General features: G+C 36.0%; 1 protein-coding gene across 1 annotated transcript in view; it reads right to left on the bottom strand.

Annotated features, from left to right (window-relative positions):
* GAS2 (growth arrest specific 2) overlaps nucleotides 1–23,054 on the bottom strand; it is a gene marked incomplete at both ends in the record, with an annotated part of 73,681 nt that overhangs the window by 13,540 nt on the left and 37,087 nt on the right. The window contains 2 exons of the mRNA XM_079537103.1: nucleotides 16,924–17,031; nucleotides 20,848–20,992. Coding sequence (XP_079393229.1) covers nucleotides 16,924–17,031; nucleotides 20,848–20,992 — 253 coding nt within the window. The remainder of the gene's footprint in view (nucleotides 1–16,923; nucleotides 17,032–20,847; nucleotides 20,993–23,054) is intronic.

The following is a 23,054-nucleotide window of genomic DNA, read 5'->3' as shown; positions in this document are numbered from 1 at the left end:
CTCTACAGGATATTTTTCCCTTCACTTTCCACTTTAGGAAAAGCTGTTCTCTGCATTAGAAGGAGGGAAAATTGAAAGTTTCCAACGAAAGGAACAAGTTCAGAAATGCAGAAGGGCGCAAGCCTTCTTTCTATGAGTGCCTCTAGCAATCCAGCATTCTAAAAGGACAAGGAGAAGAAAAGAGTGATCTGTTCTTGCCCAGCCTTCTCTCACCCTTGGGCCAGAATATTCCTCATAAGATGCAATATCATTTTACCACCAGAGCAGTAGGGACAATTGCATAACATTTACATTGAAGTGTAAGGACTATGTCAGACTTGCGGAACAGCTGGCATGCAGTTAAGCTCTCACTGTAAAAGTAACTTGCTTCATCTGAGCAAAAGTCTTAGTGGCATAATCTATCTCTAGAGAGATATAAATAATATCCAATATATGGAAATAGATCCTCTGTTCTGACTCTCTTCCAAAAAGTTCTGGATTCTGAAAAGGAAGCTTGGTCTCTGATCGCTTCCCCCCATAGTGTTGCATAGCAGGAGATCCCGTCTTCTCCTATTCACACACTCTCTCATGGGAACATTTCCACCACCTCCTTCCTCTGAGAGAACCAAAACACGTTAAGCACCTTATATTGACTAATTATCACAAGGAGCTTTGCATTCTCTGGACTCCTAACCGATAGCATTCCTGCTTTGTCCAATGTGTGCCACTCATATAAAGAAATGTACAAGGACAGAAGAAAAACTAGTGGACAGAACACTTAAAAATGGAAATAGGCTTTTTCTTTAAAATTCTCAAGTTCTGTCTCTACAGCTTTCTTCAGTCAAGTGTCTTTTTTCTCTTTTGAAAACATGCCCTCTAAAATTCATCAACCCTGTAGGCAGAGCATGGTAAGTTAAAAGAAAATACGCTGACCGATATTTAAGATTAAAGGTCGTAATAGGAAGACTTCTTTTCTTTGTCACGTTGCTAGTGATCAGATATATTTAACAGTATTTAATTAACTGCAATCTACACTCATTTTAACAATTATTTTTAATTCAAGTCCAAACTTAGATGCATTTTTACGCATGCAACAACTGTCCTTGAAAAAAGCATCACTTGTAATTTTCCCACACTTTCTCCTCAACAAAGAATCACTAATCTATAATTTTCATTCACACTTCATTCTAATATCAATTCATGAAAGCTGACCCTTACCTTACTAAAAGCTCAGTTTCTTTCCAGCTTACAATAGGCCTTAACTTACATGGCAGTCTAAATGCAAACGTTTTCTAGCTTTATATAAGTTGGTATTAAAAAACAGAAAATAATGATATCTAGAGGAGAGACAGCTGAGATCGCAAGCACACCACGAACTCTGTTCCACAATACAGCTGTTTACCCTGACCTACCACTGGAAGAGTCACAACTATAGATTTTATGGGCAAATTGTCACAGGGAAAAAAAAAGAATCTTTCAATTATTAGCATTTATAACTGAAACGGAGGGCTTACAATAATATCATCTGTGAGCTGATGATATTGAGATAACATTCCTGCAGTCACCACTGACTGATTTTATTGGGATGAATTGCCAGGATTGTCTGAGACTCTTCAGAAAACAAAGGTACTGGTAGTTCAATCTGCTGGTTGGCTACCTACAGAGTACCTCGCATTCCTTCTGCTTTATGATTTTTAATTATGCTGGAAATTTCAGTCTATATGTTTTCAGATAAGATCCAACAGACAAAAAAACACAGACGTCTAAAGATTTATTTTCCTATTTTATATATGAAGAGTTGAGGGCAAAATAAAATTAGGAAACTAATCACAGATGCCAAATCACAATGCAGATACGTGGAAACTGCTTCCTACCTCCATTCTCTGTTTTTTAAATCAATGGAGCTGCATGAACAACCAAGAGAATTACATTTGGAAATATCTAGAGGCAGATTATTTTATCAGATCTTGTTTGAATTTAAAGTGGAGATTATATTTTTTTTTAATGAACTGTCCTGAAATAGGCTTGTTTATCTTTATGGGCTTAATTAAAACACTTTCTAATTTACACTGCAGTAAACTAGGGGAGAAGTAGGGTAGCGTAATTTTGAAAATGTTTATATTTAGGATTAATTTCCTTTAAGTAGTACAAAGCATCCTTTCAAAGTTTTCCAAGTGATGTCATTGTGAGTCTTTGGGGTATGATGTTACAATGTTGGAATGAAATTGCGTCTGTTCAGATCTATGAAATCAACATTGTAAGCAGTGGTCCAAAGCTATACTAATGTGTTAAAAAAAAAAAAAAAGTAAATGTGAACACAGTCTTAATGGAATAAACAGCTTTGAATAAAGTTCAGATATTACAGACCAGAAATGACTTATCTGAAATTGCAATCACTATTCTTGACTATAGACGCCAAGACAAATTCAATCAAGTGCAACATCTAAATTCAAAACCACCTTAGTTCAAGTGCTTATGGCTTGCATGGAAGTCTTTGGTCAAAGATGATTTATTTGCACTGATGAGGGTAGCATGAGCACAAGTTAATGTATGGCAACATGGCTCAATGATCGTTTGTTGTGGTCAGCTTTTCTTTCTAGAACACTCTCATTTCTTTTTAGGATCAGATTAGCACTCACAGTAACGTTGATTCCAAATTCCAAAGCATTTGAATTGAAAATGGGTTTACAGTGCTGTACAAAAATGAAGGATCTGTGTTTCAGCTCACAAAAGGTATTGATTTTAAATACTGAAGTTGAGTATTTCATTTCACATGCAACTACTTTGTCAATTATTACATCCACCTTTGGACCTGCTTATACCAGCACTCCATCTGTAACCTCACACTATCGCTCCAGCAATACTGAACCTAACTGCACGCACAGAGTACAAGGATTTCAGTTCACAGGGACCTTAATAAAGCTTTCTAATATTCCATTCCATACAAATTTTAACGAGACTGTCTCTCTTAGTTAGGCATTCTCATTAAAAGCACAAAGTTAAATGAAGCTGAAATCAGTCTCATCTAGTTTGATATATAACATTTCTTCAAATGGTTTTGACACGAGACAATACAGTTTACATGGATATGAAATGGGCAGGGGTTGGTAAATCTGGGTGGTAAAAGAGAAAATCTTGTTGTTCGTCTCCTCTTCTTGCCCGCTTTGACAGCACGTCTGAAATTAACTTTGTAACCAACCCTCACTTTTCCATGGGAAGAAGCCAGGAAAAACTATGGTAATACTATCACTTTTGTTCTGCAGAATTCCAAGTTTATCTTTGGAATGCATGCTAGAAAGGTTTACTGTACTGTATTTTTTGTTGTGCTCGTGAGTGACTGCTAGGTGCCAAGCCCTGACATCCATTTAAGTGCTGATGACGCTACAAAAAAAATAACAAAAAACAAACAACAGTACTTCCCTGGTGCAGAAGATAAAGAAAATGAGGGGGGCCAAGGGAAGAAGTATTCAGATTAACAGCACACATTTTTCATGCAATGCATTATTCTTTGGAATATTTAAGTTCAGTGCTCCGATAACTGTCTTGCCACAGGAGTGAATTATCCAAATTTAGTTTTAATAATCTAGCCTAGGTTTGATAGATGCCAGCTGTAACCTGATGGGACTGAGATTTAGACCCACAGAAATCCCCTGTTGTATATTTTCTAGTATGTTGGATCTCTTCGCACTCATCAGTTTTATATCTTTCTGCAAATACCAGAAGAAAGATCTTTTTAGGTTCTGGCAAACCTCTTGGAATAGAAAAATGTCCTAGTTGCCAAAAAGGTACTGATTACTGTAACAGAGTAGCCTGGAGTTTCTAACCTTTCTCTTTTAATATATAAACTTGATTCTGATTTAGAATCAGCTCTCCTGACAGAGGTATTTTCCTCTGCTCTAATTTGCTTCTAGCTAGACTGTATTTAACTCCATCATCTTACCATACACAGTTCCAGTTACTCAGGAGCACAAATATTTTTTTAATATCATTTACTCCTGCTTTACTGCAGGAGAAAGAATGATCAAGCATAAAGGAAAAGAAACAGCTCTTCTCTTGCATCTTTTTGAACCATGATTTCCATATTAGAAACACTTCTTCCTATCAAATAAAAAAACTACCTTTAGACAGCACTAGTATGCCACTTATTCCTCACATCTTAACATTTCACTTCCTTTGGATAAGTGTTTTTGCTTACTGTCAGCATAATAAATTACATATATTTCTACAATTGCATGTGGACTATTTATTTACTTTGGGTGCTCAGGTGATGCTCCAGTGAAGCCCTAAAAGCCACGGAAACATTCTTTGCTGAAGTGCTTTCTCAAAGAGTCTCTCTCACTCATTGCTGCTACATTTGAGCTGTGAGATGAAAGAGCACTGCTTATATACCAGGTTTATGTTCACTACTCCATTCACAGAACAAACCAGTACAGAAAGATACAGATTGAAGGCACCAACCGTAACAGTTCTTGACCTTTGAAAACATACTGAAATTCTACAAATGCAACTTGTTAATACTGAAAGTAAATTAGTGCTTTCAAATGTGTTAGTAAAAGCCAAAGTCTTTATGCCCAGATTCTTGAAATAAATACCTTGCAAATGCATGACAAGTTATATTCAATTACTAGGACAACAAACACTGTGGAACCTGGTGTAGGCATGTAACAGTAAATTTACTTTGTTCACAGCAGCACCTTATAAAAGGTGCTCTCAAGACTGCTCTTTTTAAGAAGTCATTTTGCAAATTGGCAATGGGCTGATTGATTTCTGCTGAATTCTTCTGTACTGATCTTTCTCTTCATAATGTGTCTCCCCACATACTATTTTAATGTGCTTTGTTGTTTTCAACCCCTCCCCCCACACACTATAGCATGTATGTTCTACAGAACAGTTTAATTAGATTTGAAAGCAATATATAACACAGTAGGTACTTCCAGTTTGGTGCCAAAAGTCAGAATTCATCAAATTCCCTTCTTACAGTTACAATATTTGAAGAACACATCCTCCCTTTTAATTCTCCCATGTCTAACAGCTACCCAGACAATATGTATATCCTAAAATGGCAAGACAAGCCATTAGGCTAGCAGTGTTAATGCCAAGAACCAGCTCTCACAATTTCTTCCCACTTAATTTTCAGCTTGAAATATCTCCTAAGGAGGAGCTGTGAATTTTTAGCAGAAGAGAAACATGAATGAAATTCTCTCGTGAAAATGACAGCTTTTATTGCTTCACACCAACATGATTTGTCATCATCAGTATCATCTTATTTTACATAAGCCATTTTGACAATAATACCTCCTATTTATCTCCATGGAAACTACAACAGGTATAAAGAGCACAACAATGCTATTTAATAGAGCACATTCTCAGCTACAAAACACAGTTTTTCAACATAATCACTAGCATTAGCTATGTATTTCTGCCAGTGATAAACAAGAGCCCACATGCCATGCTTGGAAACATTAAGCAAGCGTCAATGAATGTCAATGGGTGCCATTTCTTCTACACAAAGGAATTCAATTGCTTCATACGTATTTCTATTTCAGACACCATTTTGTCAGACCGCTCCTTTGCTGCCATCTGTCTCGTGGCAATAAAATGTCACAGAACAGCAGAATAAATGGCAGGACTGTACTGTTATTGCCGTAACACCAACATCTATCTCTGATGGTGGCCATCACAATAAACTAGGAGGCATTACTTTCGGAGCAGCCTTTGCATACTGGATTTCTTACTTTATTATTAGCAAAATGGGATATTATGTAGCAATTCCTGAAGTATTAAACATCAACATACTAATATGCACTATAATCTGCAAAACATTACTTGATGGCCTGAGGCCAAACAAAGCCAGACTCTTGGCTTCACACAAGAATGCATTGACCAATATCTTATACAGATATATATACACATTGCCAGAGCTGGATCAAGTACTTGATCTCCACATTTCCTAAAGCAAAGATTTCATACTTCTGACACCCCTGTATAGAATAGAAAGCTTTGAGCTTGAAGGTAACTCATCTGGCTTAGCCCTCAGGCCACACTAGAGAAAAGACAGAGTTGGAGAAGCAATATTGAAACCTAGTCAGCATATTGAAGACCTTCTGCAGTGCTTTTCACTAGCTGAAAGGAGGCAACTGGATGCTTAGGCACAATTAAGTGTTCTCGTACTGTTCTACACAGTCAGTTGCTCTCAGCCTCCTGGCAGTTAACTTACCTACTAGCTTTCCAGTATTTAGGAGGTTTCCTGAAGCCCTGAAATCCAACTTCATTCCATGGAGAGATTTTTTTCCTGCCACTTCTTACTTAAATTACAATGTCTGATCAAGAACAAACCAAAACCAACTGAACACCAAAGCCCACTTCTCTATTACTTTCCTTCACTGTAAAGCACATTCTGGAGTTAGGCCAGTGAGACCGCATCTCTAAGCATGGCAGCAATACTATATCTGAATCTTTAATAGAATAACATGCAAATATCAATACATGCACACCAAGTGCTCACTGACTTCTTCAGAATTAAGTCTTACTCTCAGGCTGGTCTTATGAAGGACTTTAAAGGATATCTTGCAAATACTATAGTTGACTTAAAGAAAAAAAAAACTTACTAAAACAGAGAAAAAGGAGAGAAACTTGAGAACAGTGTACACTTTTAATACAAAAAAATGCCATTATATCATTCTTTGGCTTACTTATTTACATATCTTGAGAGGTGGGGGGCAGGGAAGGGGAGAAAGAAAGAAACAAAGTTCTTTGTAACCTCACGAAAAGCCAAATGACACTTTCTCCCTCTTGCCCTTCAGTAAATCACAGGGAATGAGTTAAGTCACATGAAGCAAGATATTAGTGCAGCGTAGCCATTTCTGAAAAGCTGGCTTCACTAAAACACCAGCCCACCATTTCACTTGAATTTTGTGACTTTGGTTAGAAGAATTCTGAATGCTGCTGTAGTTTTAGATGTTACACACACCAGAACCTTGATAATTAAAATAAATACTTTTTTGCAAAGAGAGCTTCTCATGCCAGCCAGGGTGCTCCTTATGCTCTTTTAATAGACCTTTTACACACATACAAGAAATCATAACAGTAGCTATACCTTGATGCTATAGAGGTGGAGGAGGATAGTTGGTTTGGAGTTTATTTTCAGGTTTTGATTTAAATTCCCATGTGCTGTTCTTATCTCCCTTCACTACAGTTTTTGCACATTGGAACAGGGAAGAAACCAGAAAAGCATTTGATAGAACAGAGAAAAGCCAACAAGATTGTAGACAGGATGAAAGAGAAATATCTGTGAAATAGACCTCAATTGTCTTCAACTGAAAGCAACGCATTATTTTTAAGTGGCCTATTAGCATACTACATGTAAAATAACATCACTGGAAGGGCGGCTTCCAGGCCTCAATGCTACGCCATAGCCACATGCACAGAGCCTCAAAACATGGCTGCTCTAGTGGAAGTTTTCCAAACTGTCAGGGATAAAGGCCAGAATTCAGATGTGTAGGGATCAAGGATTTGGTTTGGGATCATCTGATACCCCCATCTTTCAAAAAGTAAAAAAAAAAAAAAGCATTAAAAAACAAAACAAGACAGGGAAAGTTTCAGGTAAGGTTTACCTGTTAGGGTAGAACAAAGATGCAGTAGAAGATAGCTTCATTAGAATAGGCAGAAATAGTTGAATGTTTGAGACTGAGGCGCAATTATTTCCTCTGTATTTACTAAAGTCATTGAGTTTGTTAAATCTGCCTAAATGAGACATAAAAAGTGACATAATTTAAAAGATCTGAATGCCAATTGACAAATTGAAATATCTCTTCAGCGTTGCTTTTAATACCAACCAACCTAATTGCTGAGTGGCTTGTTTAGAACAATGATTCTGGCACTCAGCTTTCCAAGAAGTGCAAATAACTTTGCATCTAGATGTGAGGATAAGCCTGTTTTTGACAGCAAAAGGAATTTAGCTTGGAACACTGGGAAATCTACTGCTAGAAGTTTTCAAGGTAAGTGCCTGGTGCTGCACCTACGATTGAGGATTGCACAGGCACAGAGACAAACTGGGTAGAGGGTAATCCTGCAGAAGTGGATCTGAGAGTGTTGTTCAACAGCAGGCTCAGCATGACACAACAGCATGCACTGGCAGCCAAGAGGGCAAACTGCATTTTGGGATGTATTAAACTTTGCCAGTCAAAAGAAGCGATGCTCCCATTATATTTGGCATTGGCGTGGCCTCACTTTAAATATTGTGTTAAATCGGGGAATCAAGAGAAGCCCTTCAAGTTGGACCAGATGAGCCTTAGACTACCTTCCAACTTAAACGATTCTATGATTCTGTTTCTAAATCCTTTCCTGGCTGATTGAAAACAAGGCATGATGGTGCACCTCAAAGCAGCCTGAATCAAGTATTACTGATATGCTCATACAGCTTGAAGAACAGCCAGTATCTGGTCTTCAGTTTTAATATGTTGTTTTTGTTAGGGATTTTTTGTTTTCCATTTTTTGTTTGAATACTCTTCAGATAAAGAGTTGAGTAAGAATTCTCCAGTGTTTATTACTCTTTGCCAAAGAAAACAAAGGTTTGTTGCATTTACTATTTCCTTATAGCACCAGATTCTTTGTCGTTTGCTCTTAATTTCAATTAAGGCAAAAAATAAAAGAGCAGAAGAGTTGCTCCCAAATTTCCACTGAAGCATGCACAGCATTAAAAAAACACATTGTTAGTTACTGAGGCTTGTGCAGTTGCCTTTTTCAATCAAAACACAGGGCAAAACTTATTCTCGCATAAATATATGACTCAGTAAAGTGCATAATTACTAAAAGAAAACAATGAGAAAACTCTGCTGGACCTACGTAACAAACAGATTTGAAAAGGAGAAATGTATGTATGTATTTGTATATAACTCTGTAACCTATTTTAACTCAAAATTCTACTTTTGAAGAAGTGAGACATTTTTAGAAGCTTTATCCCCTGGCTTGTGTAGACTTCAGTGTTTGTCTACCAACATATGTCTATCTTCTTAAAGTAGTCATTTACTCTGTAACATCCATTATAATTAACAAACTTTTCGTAACATTGAAAGGGCAATTATTAACAATGAAACATTAAAAAGACTATAAAGGATTAAGACTATTAAAGAATAACTTCTGTGAAAATTCATTAACTGATGTAAAAAACAAAAGTGGATTTGGACTCAGAAATGCTATTTCTATGACAAGAAAAAAAAACAAACCACAGAACAACTCACGCTCAAATGTTGAGAACGGTCGAGCATTTGCAGTTTCAGCTGATTTCAACAGGAACCATGCAAGTATGATTTTGATCCCATGCTAGCCATTGGTGCAAATACTTCCATTTATGGCATAAAAAGAGGTGAGATGTTCAAAATGCAGAGACAGTAACAGTCTAGTGAAGAACTAAGACTATGTTTTAATATATTCCTGTGTGTTGATAATAAATTTACATTTAGCATGAGCAGCTAGAATAGGAACACTGTCTCCAAAATACATAATCAAGTTTGTGTGCACATAATCTCAAAGTTTCTTTCCATACGTTTCTTTCATTGTAAGCAATTTTCCAACCAGTTTTGTTTAACTTGAACTTAACAAATAGTTTGAAAATTCTAAAATTATTCATACTGCACTAAATGAGCAGCAAACTACATTTCAAATCCAAGTATGTCCATAGCAAATTATAAATCCATTATAAGCAAGCAAATCTAAAAATCCCTTAATGACGCACTGCTTTTAGTGTAACCTAACAACACTTCTACAAAATTGTATTTCTACACAATTCTACAGAAATAACAGACACACTAAATTTATCTTGACTATTTCATAGTCACAGAATCACAGAACTGTAGGAGTTGGAAGGGACCTCCAGAGATCATCGAGTCCAAACCCCATGCCAAAGCAGGTTCCCTACACCAATAATAGTAATAATTCAAAAATTCAATAATAAAAATAATTCAAGAACATGCTGATCATGGATAAATATCATTATTTTATCTACTCTAGAAAACATTTTCTATCTAGAAAACATTTTGACTTATTTGAAACCATGATGTATCAAGTATATTTTTTAGCATTTGAACGTAGCATCTTAAGGTGTAATCTTTGGAAATAGCATCAACTTAAAGAAATGAACAATCACCTCCAATAAAATTAAAGTAAAAAATTCCCACAAAATTAAAGTAGTTGAAATGGAAAATTCATTTTTCAAACATTTGATAATGTAAAATGCCACAATTCTCCAAGTTCATTAGCAATTCATTTAATCAATAAGAGGTGTTTTACGTTCCTCATTTTTTAAAATCCCTGAAAGTATCAAACTTAGATTTGTGAATCCATCAGATTCTAAAAACAACATTCATTTTTGAAGAGAGAGAACAAAAGCAAACAAAATTATGCTTTCTCATAGTCTCTCTAGAGGGCATCTCAACTGGGAAGGGAATAAAATGAAAGACATCCTCTTGGAATACACTGGTTGACAAATTCATTGGATATTCTAATTAAAATGCAGTGTTTCGTATCTCACTGTAGTGGAGATGGTTTGGAAATACAGCATTTACTGCTTTTCTACTGGTCGGAATTGGAATCAGCACAGACAATTTTACTGAGCACATGTGATAAGATTTTGTCATTACTATTTATGGCAAAATCTATTTTAGAATATCTTGCATTTTACCACAGAGCCATGACAGATTTTATTTTGAAGTTAAGTTCTATTTCACAAGGATTGACATTTACAAAATTAATACAAATAGTTAATTATTAAAAATTAATTAAAATTAAAATTTTTAAAATTAAAATTATTATTTAATTTAATTATTTTTATTAAAAAGTAAAATTAATTAAAAATAATTAATTAATACAGTCAATACAAATAGTTTCTATAAGAAAGACTTGAGCTACATCTGCAGTGCAAAATTAGTACTCTTTTTTTTTCTGCAACATAATTATTAACATTTATATTTCATATACCTGAAAACTTCTCTTAAGAGGCTGGCACGGCTCTCGTCCCACCAGAAAACATACACAGACTAATTCAGGATGGACAGGATGTGCAATCCCCTTAAAGCAGCATCATCTATAACGCTCGATCTGGTTGCTCAGGGATTGAACTAATTGACTCTTAGAAACCTCAAAGGATGGTGACTACAAAACCTCTTTGGTCAACTTTTTTCCTGGCTTGACTCTCCTCATAGGAGAAAAGTTGCCACTTAAACAGCATTGATTCCACTGCAGTGAGCTTTTGAAATCAACAGGATTTTCTGTGCAAGTTAAACCTTGCCATCAGTGGAATATTTTAAACAAACAACACAAATGTAGATCAAATGTAAGCTGGATGCAATAAGAGGAGAAGTCAGTAAGTTTACATTGGTAAGAGAATGACAAAGTAAGAGAAATAAGACACTTTTAAAAGATATGATTTAACTTTCTTTTTAGCTTAAAACATTTAAAACACCATTTTTGTTATTTTGAGTCCACATCGATTCTATTTAGAACCACCATTCTCTAGATATAAATCCTTACTGAAAATTCCTACGTAAGCTACAAACTCCTTAAGAACTTTACCCAAAGCTAAAGAATACCACAAGAGATAATGAATGCACTTTTACACCCAAATACTAAAAGCTCAATGACAATTTCTAATGAACAATAGAGAAACTTCGATTTACTGACGCAACTTAAGCCTCATTTATTTTCATTTCTCTAAATGGTAGCATGAGTTATGTTTACAGTGTAAAAATATGCTGTATGCAATAGATACTTTAAAGATTCAGGTTGGTGTTTTTTGGTTTTTGTTTTTGTTTTTTACTTTTAATTAGCATACTAGTTGCCTGAAGCTGCAGTAGCTACGGGGCTATATTATTTGACTCAGCCCATAAATCACTGTAGAATATTTCCATGCAGGATAGATGTGCTTGCTTTGACTATGTTCACATAACAGTCATACAAAATCCTTTCACCTCACCAAAGAAAGGCAGGAAGATTAAGGGAAGAAAAAAAAAAAAAAAAAAAAAAAAAAAAAAAAAAAAAGAGAAGAAGAAAACAGAAAGATTGGTTCTAACAACCTTAAAAAGTGACAGTATGAATAACTGCATCCTGGTGATCAGCAGTGTCCCACAGGGGTTTGTCTTGGGATCAACACTCTTCAACATCTTTATCAGCAACATCTACAGTGGGATCAAATGCATGCTTAGCAAGTTTGCCAACGTCACCAAACTGAGTGGTGCAGTTGACACAACAGAAGGGAGGGATGCCATCCACAGAGACACGGACAGGCTTGAAAAGTGGGCCCACAAGAAACTAATGAGGTTCACTAGGCCGAGTACAAGGTGCTGCCCTTGGATTAGGGCAAACTCAGATATGGGTACAGATTGGAAGAAAAACTCCTTGGGAGCAGCCCTGCAGAGAAGAACACGGGGGTCCTGAAGGACAAATAGCTGGACGTGATCCAACAGTGTGTTCTTGCAGCCTGAAATGTCAGCAGTATTCTGGGCTGCATCAACAGAGGGGAGGCAGCATGGAGAGGGAGGTGATTGTCCCTCTCCACTCTGAACTTGGGAGGACCCATCTGGAATGCTGCATCCCAGCCTGAGGCCCCCAGTAAAGGAAGGATGTGGAGCTATGGGAGAAGGACCAGAGAAGGGCCACAAAATGGTTGAAAGGTTAGTGCAACTCTATTACGAAGAAAGGCTGGGGGAGCTGGAACTTTTCAGTCTAGAGAAGAGAGAACTCCGAGGAAACCTAGTTGCAGCCTTCCAGTACTTCAAAGGAGCTTAAAAATCAGGAGGAAGATCAACATTTTACATCATCTGATAGTGACAGAACAAGGAGGAATTGTTTTAAACTAAGAGAGGGAGAATTAAATTGGATATTAAGTGGAAATTTTTTACTCAGAGGGTGATGAGGCACTGGCAGAGCACCCAGAGAAGCTGTGGATGCCCCATCCCTGAAGGCATTCAAGAACAGGTTGAAGGGGGCCCCAGCCCCCTAGCTCCCTGGTGGGGAGCAACTATCTCACAGCATTGGGTTGGAACGGGCCTTTCCAACTCAAGCTATTCTACGATTCCATGATCTCCAGTCAGTCCAGTTACTAGTTTTGAACTGTGAACATTAACTGCTCCCTCAACGTCCTTAAAAATGTATTAACATTTCTTAAATTTAAAATGGACTCTTACAAAAAGATTGACTTGTAAAGCAGAAGCACAAGAAGAAATAACCGACTAAAAAGGAAATACTTTCCCCTAGTAACGCTTTCAATATAAACTTATGGGTCCCAATCTATAATTCTTAACAATAAATTGCAGAATGGAAAAGCATTAATGAAGTAATTTTTTGTCTGAACTCATGGTAGAGGCAGTCAGCCTATGCTCTCAGATATGCAGATGGTGATCCAGTACATTTTATAAAAAAAAGTGAGTTTAGTCAGCAGAACAAAACATCTTCACAAGAAGGGAAGAAAAATAGAACAAATTACATAAATTCCCTCTTATTTCTGTATTCTCAGCATTCTAAAGAAGAAAAAAAACACTGAAACAATGAGTTCTAAATTTTCCTCTATCATGTCTTACATAATTAGCTTGGTAATTAATTTTTATTTTACATGACATTTTCTTAGTTATTTTAAAAATATTGGTATTATTGGTACCTAGTCGTTAACTACTATTATTAAAAAATGAAAGGAGAATAAAGCAAAAAAAAAATATCTATCGTTTAGAATTCATTATGCAATTCATTAAGATGACTAAGGAAGTAAGGATGAACTGTGCCAAACAGTACGAGGGTAAAGCATTTGGATAGGAACTGGCCCACAGTTAAAACAAAAAAAAACAAACTAAAGAATGAAAATGTGTCCACCCATCCGCTGCTACAACTGAGGATCAGTTGAAGAACAGACCAGAAATTATCACTGGCCTTCAAGTTCAATAGTCCTGATGAAATCGTGATTTGTCACTGGTTTTGGCATTTCAGACATCAGTGAAGGTTATTTGATATGGATAACACTCTAGAAAAGGAATTTCAGTGCCAGAAAAGTAAATTAGTGAGAACGTTCTAAGTGAAATGGTCTTAGAGAAGCAGAAAAATTTCATCCCTGAAACAAGAAGGATAATGAAGTTCAGGTAAACAGTGATGAAAAAAAAACAACCCCAAAACCCTGAGAAGTTCACCAAGCAAAAACAGTCAATACAAATTAGACAAATTTGGATTAAAAAAGCACAACAAGATGGAATTTTGAGAAACATATGATCAATCTGCTCTCTTTTTTTTCTGTATTTCCTGTACTTAGCTGCTACATTGTCCCTACCTGGATGGTTTAGAGTGAAGTGTGCTCATATATTTATAAATGAGTATATTTTTCTCATCAGAAATGGAAAACAGAGGGGCAGAACTCTGCCAGACTGTAGCAATCAGTGATGATATACATGTTGATAGTGAATTCCAAAGGAAAGTTTCTCCACAGGTGCTACAGCAGGCAAATAATGGATTTACTGGAGATTTAGAGGGAGCTATTATCAAACATTTTCTCATTATTACAAAAAAAGTAACAGTAATTGAATTTAATGATTAAAAGAACAAGGTCAAAAAGTTTAAGAGCAATCAGAGGTCAGGAAAAATGACAGACTTTCCTGTCAGGACTCATTATGTCATTTGATCTTAATCCAGCTGCACAAAAAATAATATCTTTTCATTTAACAGAACTCACTGATTTGAATTTTATTATGGGTGTGAATCTGTTAGGTATATTTTCCATGAGACTGACTTAGTTGTTTGTGGAAAGTATACCTCCTTATGCTTATATCACGTATTAAACACAAGATAGTTTGAAATAAAAATATCAGCCACTAAAATTTATTGTTTGTAATGCTATCTTTTTCTAAGGTTAGATTCACATACCTTACCGTAAAATTTATATAAATACCTCTTTTGCTGCATTCAAAATTTACCTCTGTGTGTCCCCTTCCCAAGATACATTGCACAAGAGTTGGTTATATAAGATTTCATACCTCATTTTTGAAGAGCAGTTCAGCTTGAAGTTGACTATAGTATTGCAAGTGATCACATTCATCAGTTGGACTGATCTACAGAATTCAGGAAGAACTTTCTTCCCCTATAATGGGTACTGTCATGCTCTACATGGAACGTATAACACAGGAGGAACTGTCTCAGCAGCACCAGAATAGGGTGCCAAATATCAAGAAAATCAGCATTCAGCTATGCATCTCTAACATATTTTCTCATAAGGAAATGTCTAAAGGATTCCAAAGAAATGCTAATAAATCTATTCATGTATGCAATAAAAATATACGTAGAGAGTAAAAACTTACTGTGATCGAGTATTCCAAAGCGAGATTCAAGCTAACAAAAACCAAAGACAAATGACTTCTAAAACCTACAAAAATAAACTTGCTCCCACTGAAGTTCCTGTCAAGTTTCCATTGATATCAATGCTGTGGGAATGATCTCTAATACTTTAGATGTGTGTCTAATCTATATTGTTATTTTTTGGCACAATCCTACTTGGAATGGAGGAGAGTGATATGAAAAGGGTGTTTTGTTTGCAAATTTGGAAAGAAATCCGAGTTGGATTAGATTGCACAATAAAGAAGCCAGTGAAAGGGAATTTGACACTCACCATTTTGGCAGAACAGTTTAGTTTATCAAAACTAAAAGATATTTTAAATTAAAATTGAAAGGAAGAAAACTGAAGTGTTAAATTTCTCCCAGTTTACTGGGAAGTTTGGTTAATGAAATTACCTTATTTCAAGTCATTTAAAACTAGTACCCTAAAATATTGCAGAATTAAAAAGAAGTATTGCTGGCTATGAAACAGAAAAGCTATTAATCCTTTATCCTAGCATGCTACATCTCAAACTCTCTCTCACAAATCCTGTATTTCTTACTCATTCCCAACTATTATTGAATTAAATGGGATTTTTCAGTTCCTACTCAGCATACTATTTAAACATGTTCTCAACTTCATACACATGGGGCAACCTAAATCCTTATCTAAATTTGACTTCAGTGTAAATTAAGTGCAAGATTATGACAGAGTAACCACTCTTGTGTTTGAACTGGGAACAGATGGGAAGGAGTCCTTCCAACTTCTTTTGTTCTCACAGGTGCTAAATCCTCACTTTGAGGTCACTTTCACACCTTTTGCAAAATAGGGTTAACAGTTCTTGATAGTAAGATGTATCATTTTATCGAGTTGTTATACAACACAGCACATGTGGGCAGAGAAATGGAAAATGGGAAGAAACATAATATGAATCACGTTCTTTCCACAATATCAGAAAATCAGAGGACTGGAATATTTTCATATTGTTGGCATAAATATACATATAGAATACACAAACAGGATCCAAATTAAGTTTATAAACTTTTTTTTTTTTTTTTTTTTTTTTTTTCCCTCTAAATCCAGCCAGATAGTGCTAGGAAATATTTACATTAAAGATTACCTATGTGATACAGGAGTTAATATAATTCATATCAAGTATGAAATACAACACTAAGTTTAGAAATACGTGTTAATCAATTAAGTAATATGACATTAATGTTTTGCTCCCCCTACTTAACCACGTCTTAGTCACAACTTGACAGTGCAATGAGCACTGTGCCTTTGATCTCTTTCCTGACCCATCAAATAGTATCAGTCAATGCAAAATGGGAAAAAGGCTGATGCAGCTGATGTTCTTTCAAACAAAGCTAGAAGTCAATCTCCTTTTGTGGCCATTTGCTCCTCAGTTGCCACTGAGCAAAGACAGAACAAATTCCATGACCTAGAATTAGAAGGATCTACCAGATGCTAATAAATCCATGAGTCAGTTAACCTAACAGAGTTTCTTTATTCTTTGACAGTATCAGACAAATGAGTCAGTGCTGGTTAAAAAGAAAAATAATTCCAAGGAGGGAGTTAGCAGATAAAAAAAATAAAACCTTTACCCTAATAAAGAGAATCTTCTCTCCAACTCTGTACCTTCCTTGTGAAAGGCGCTCCACACAGAATTTATTAGGGCATTTACAAGGTGGATCTTCAGAAATGTGTTTAACCTGGAGGAGAAAGCAAAGTTGGCAAAGCTAAGTAAAATATTGTAGAAAAACATTCAAGAGCATGTTTATCATAACACAATAGCATTAATTTAAGTCTTCAATGCTGTTTTTTTTTTTAATTATCTTTTTAATCTCAACATTTTTAATAGTTCAACAGTTTTAACGGTTGTAATTATTTAATTGTCTAATTATTTTTGATAACTATTATTTTGCATATCATCTCTATGAAAGGAAAATAGCAAACTCTTCACTAGAGCCAAAATTCTATTGAACTTCTAGAGAATTCTGTGAGAGTTATGAATGAAAAAAACCAACTGAGTGAGAACTGAGGATTTGGCCCTTCTTGCACAGGTAATAGCATTGTAATAGCATTATAATGGGAATTGGAAGATGAAAAGGCATTCAGAAACTAAAAAGGGTTGCTTATACTTGCCTTAGGATCACTGTAGGAAGCATACTAAACTAACAGGCACATAAGATTGCCCAGGCACACTGTTCAGGAGCTGCACCAAATTTAACCTGATTCAAGAATCAGCCATACATTTGACTTGAAATATAAACCATGTGAAAATCAACTAAAAAAAAAAAAGTTGTTACATATGCACACACGTTCAATTCCTTAAAAACTAGATATATTAAATACAATGAGAATTAGTGTTTTAAACTCTTTCCTGTAATCCCAGATTGTGGTTCTTCCAATGACAAAAAAGGATTTTACAGCTGCGAAGAGGTAGAAATAGAAACAAGTATCACAGTTAAACTTTTTTATATAGAATTTGCTATGTTTAACTGAAATCTACAAAACGTTTTGAATATCATAGAATCACAAGGTTGGAAAGGACCTACAAGATCATCCAGTCCAAGCGTCCTCCCACCACCATTGCTACCACAAGCTACTAACCCACAAATCTCGTAGCTCTTCATCCACACAATATGAGTTCAGCAAACTTCTGTAGATACATGCTTAGTATTTCACAGTAAATCAGTTGACTTGTGAAAGTACTAGTACAGCTAACATGAAAAATGAAGCATGTGATCTTGGCTTACTGATAAAAGGCCCTACCCAATACTTTCACGTGGCACTTGCAGGTAGTGCACTTGCACCTTAGAAAAGATGGACATGGAAAATTATGACGTAGTCACAAATCTGCACCAAGGTGCACCAGTATTGCTAACTACCCTTCGATAATCCCCACCATAGAGCATTAATGCAATCAAGAATAATTAAAGCAGCCCCAAGAGTGCTATGTTTTATCTGTGCCAGATGTGACTCCATACTCTATTTGTTGTCAGCTGCACTAACTTGACTTCAACCTCTCATGAAAACATAGCCTTGCAAGTTATCAAAGTCATTAATTCTTAGTGAAATTTTGATACTTTAATTATCTGAAAATAGCACAGCCATCAATGCCAAAATAGATCTAGGTGGAAAACTCTCATTTGATGTTCAAATTGCGTGCAGGAACAGCAATGACAAGTGCACTGCAGTTTTCTTTGATGGAATCTGACTTAGTGCATCAGTGTCAAACTACGCAAAATGCTGGAGGAACCTACTAGAGATTTTATCCATCTCAAATAGTATTACAAAGACCTTTTGAAATCTAGTTTGTAAATCAAGGCCCTGTAAAAGTGATCTGAGGACTATGAAATAATGTTTTATATTAGCTAAAAAATGCACCATTTTAAATTGTTGTAGGAAAACTAACAAAATGGTAAAGATACAACACTCTGAGATAAGGTGATTAACCTGAATAAATGAATAAAAAAAGACTTCTGAAATAAAAAATTTAGAAGGTTATAATATGCTAAACAAACTAGAAAGACATTAAGAGTTAATCAAAACACTTCTTTCTGTACTAGAATGGGGAAAAAAAAAACTCTTTTGACACTAGTTCTGGTAACACAATTTGAAGGCTGATTATGCCTGAAGTTGTTCAATTTGTTATCTGAATAACATAATTACTTGGAAACCTTGTTAAGGTTAGAATTGTTAACTCTTTGGTTGTGAGGGGCATTAGGGGGTGCTATATTTTTTGTGAAAAATACTTCATTTTCAAATTACACTTAGCAACTGGACTCTACATGTATTCGACATACAGTAAGTGTTTAAGTGAGTTGTCTTCAAATTGAAGAGCAATTCAATTGTTTCTAATGAAGAAATGGGAATTGTTATTGAACTATTTGGATGGTCAGCTACAAAAGGTGTCACATCAGGGAAGCCAATGGTCTATGACTTAAATCCAGTGTAAATCGCTGAGGGCGAAAAAGTACATTCCTGCATCTCTTGCAATGTGGAAGCAAGTCCCCTAAACACAAGCCTAGTCCATTTCACAGTAGTTCTCTGAATGCTGACTGATGATCAAGGATTTCTGATGTAATAACCTACAGCAGTTATCATCTCTGGAGGCACAATGGATAATTCAAAACTAAAAATGGATAGTGTGAAATATGCCTTTGTAACTACATCTACCAGTGTTCATCTAAACAAGTAAAAAGACAAAAGTAGACAAAGAGAGGTTCAAGGTTGTTTTGAACTGCGTAAGCAAAAGCAAAAAAGCTATATTAGACATTGGGAATGAAAGCTAACAGATTTATGTTGGTGTAAAGCAGAGGATAATGAGACCTTCACTGCTGATCCTGCTATTAAGGCTCCCATTACCTTACTATCCCAAGGGACACAGAAGTATTATTGACTGGAATTTGGAAATCAAATAAGGAAGCAGAGTGAAGAATTATATCCTATTTTACTTTGTGTCTGGACTATATGAGCACTGCTACTATTTTATGGTGTGAGTGTCTGGGGCAGTGAGGGTCAGGAATCTAGCTGGAGGAATTTCATTAGGTTTCTATCCCTACTGCTTTCTAAATTAAAGGAGGTGGTTGGAGACAACCTTCATACTTTTCCTGTTACTCCAAGATACAGTCACCACTATCCTTCTGCACATAATTGTTGTTTCTCAATTCTGTTGAAACACAAGCAAGTGCTTTTGAAAAGCTGAGGAAGAAATACAAAATGCAAAACCAATCTAAATGTAATTATTTGCATGAAACAGTATGAAGTAATAAAATGAACGAACATTATATCCCATCTGCTTTTTCTAGCAAAAAAAAAAAGAAAAAAGAAAAAAAAGCGGCACATGGATTTTTCAAGAAGTGCTTTGTAACTCCCAGGTGGCACATCTACCTTGTAATATAGCAGTTGCTATAGTAACTGCTTCTTTTTATAGAATATATTTGTACAATTCAGATTTAACCTTTTCGTGGTCTCAGAATGTGTCCTTTTCATGCAATTCCAGTAGTTTCAAATAAACCTCTCTGAAGCTTGCAACAGAGATATGAACGCTACTGTATAATGCATTGAGTTTGGTGAAATTCATAGCAAGATTCTTCCTGACAATGAGGAAAAAACCCTCTTTTATTTTTTACTATCTGAGGAACATGTAGAAGAGCAGTATAGAAGTTATCTCAGCCTGGTTTTTAAGTGTTAGCCAACTGTACAAGGCTGTAGGGGCCAAATCTCATAGTCCTGACTCAGTCCTTTCTCAGACAAAACACCAAGTGGGAGTCGAGGAATAAGTAGTCAACAGAAAAAGACAACACAGTAATAAGAAGGGAACTTGGCCTTTAACACCAAGCTAGGCTAAACTACAGATCTCCTATACAGTGCTACATTTTTTCCAAGCCTCAGGCATAAGTAACTGTGGTTAAAAGCAAATTAGTGCTATCAGTCTGCAGATCTCTAAAATACAGTGAGATCTGAAGCCGCTGTACATTTTGCAAGTGCATAGAATAGATCAGCTAGGAAGCTTTCCTTACAGCATCATCCAACAGCTTCCCTGTGCTCTTTTTCCCAGGAGACTTTGTTGGTGATGGTGAGGGAGATGGAAGGGGGGCTGAAAGCGTTTCCTCTTGTTCGATCTCTTTTTCCAGCTTTATTAATCCAGGAGGCTCCACCCCAAACCTTTTGGAAACATGCAAACAAATGAACAGTCCTTTTAAAGTATTCAATATCTTAAAGCAAAATGAGGCAGAGAATTTCAATTGTATATATCATACAACTGTGCAATAATATATTGCTATGTGCATTAGTAAACAAGTACCAAATATATCACCCTTTGAAGCTATAATTACAAATTAATGCAATTACATGAAAAGGTAGCTGTTACTTAAATTTACAGTAAATATTGTTTTTCTGATAATATATGTCTGTAAATTACTAACTTATGAAGTACACTAGGCCTGAAAGTGCTGTAATCTAAAAGACTTAAAGTTCTGCATAATAGCATTTTACATTGTTATTCTTCTATAGGTTTTTTTTTTTCCTTTTTTTCCCCCTTTTTGTGTATGTGTTTTTACACAGCTCTGACTGAAAAGGGATTAAAAATGGTCCAGGACACGAGTATTGCACCAGATTTACAGACCAATATATTGACACAGAGCCAGTATCTTTCACAAGTGACTGGAGCTTTTTTTAACCTATTTTTCACGGCCAATCTTCAGACCTTTGCTTACAGTGGCAAAAATACTTGCAGCTCCAACAAAAACAAACACATGCAACTTTGGCATGGAGAACCTCAAGCACAGCTCTTGGAGACTAAGGTTCTTTAAAACAATATCTGCTTTCGAAAGCTTTATGGCAAACGATTAATTCAACATCTCAGAGCAAGCAGCAGAGCTCAAACAGATGTCCGGAGTCCAAAAGCCCATCATTTTCCTAAATAATGATAATTCCCCTCTGCTTTTTTCTTTGCCAGCATTGAACCCAAAACCAGAATAACTGAAAGATTGCTTTTTTCAGAGAAGGGCTTTGTCTTGGAGAAGCCATAATGCCATTTGGACTTCTCATAACAAACTGTATAAATGAAACCACATTTTCTTCCATAGTAGGCCAGATGCAGAAGTATGCTGACTTACCTAGGTAAAGATCTGGACACTAAAATACTGAGCAATAACAAGCTCATCATTGAAAGTTAATCCAAATACCACAGTAACATCAAAGCATGGAAGGAAAAGGTATAAATGCACAGCCCTTTATTTTTATGATAAGTTTTAATTTAGTCACACTGCTGCCTAGTAAATTAATATAAAAAAAATTAAGAACCAAATCTGTGCTTATATTGGCCTGTAACTAGTGCAGTCTGCCTAACGAAAAGTCAGCCAGCACTGAAGCAAGTACTTACATGCAATTCATTTACTTCCTGTCTGTCTGCAGATGCCGACAGGCTGTAAATCATTAAATTCCCACTGGGCTCCAGGCCTACACCTGCATGCAGCCTTACTCATCAAATAAAACTCCTCCACTCTCCCAAGCAATATTGCTTCATTACTTCTGCTGCTTTTCATAATCTCCAATTTTCATCATTGTGACAGGATTTTAAATTTCCCTGTGCTTACAGTGCTCCAGATTTCCCCGATGACAACTTGAAAGACAAATAAACAGTTCCTCCCCCCCCACATGCAACCAACCTAGGTGAATATTGAATGGATCAATCTGCTAGGCAGCCAGAATTGCAAAAACATCTTTTCTGAGAGGAGACCGTCATGCAGCAGAGGTGCAAATTCTGTTCTGGAAGGCATGCTGAGAATTTCCTTTTCTACTTGTTTCTAGCCTGCTTTCTCATAACTACAAGTGAAGCAGCATCAGGCTGTAATGTGATCTCCAACTGACTTAGAGCACCACTTCCCCTCTCTTATTTTTACCAAGGAAAAATTGAATACAATACCAGAAACCTTGAAATGGCTCAATAGTAATTTCAAGAGACCTGTGGTAGTTGTTTAGCTCCCTGAAGTGCTACATAACTTCATTCTTTCTGTTGCATTTATAGTCAGAGTTTCTCTTGCTGCAGTTTTTGAATGCTGCCTTTGTCCAATCTCTGGTGGATCCCCAGGCCCAACTGCAGTGCTGCTGCTCAGACAGACTGTCCCTAACCAGTACAGGCATTCTACCTCAGGTACACCTTTTTTGATTATTTTAGATTCGTTAAGTTTTTTTTGTCAGCCTGTTTTGTTGTTGTTGTTGTTTT

The sequence above is a fragment of the Tetrao urogallus genome, assembly GCF_951394365.1.
Source record: "Tetrao urogallus genome assembly, chromosome: 6".
Classification (NCBI taxonomy): Eukaryota; Metazoa; Chordata; class Aves; order Galliformes; family Phasianidae; genus Tetrao; species Tetrao urogallus.
Note: the sequence above shows the minus strand (reverse complement) of the source record. Positions and strands in the feature narration are given on the sequence as shown.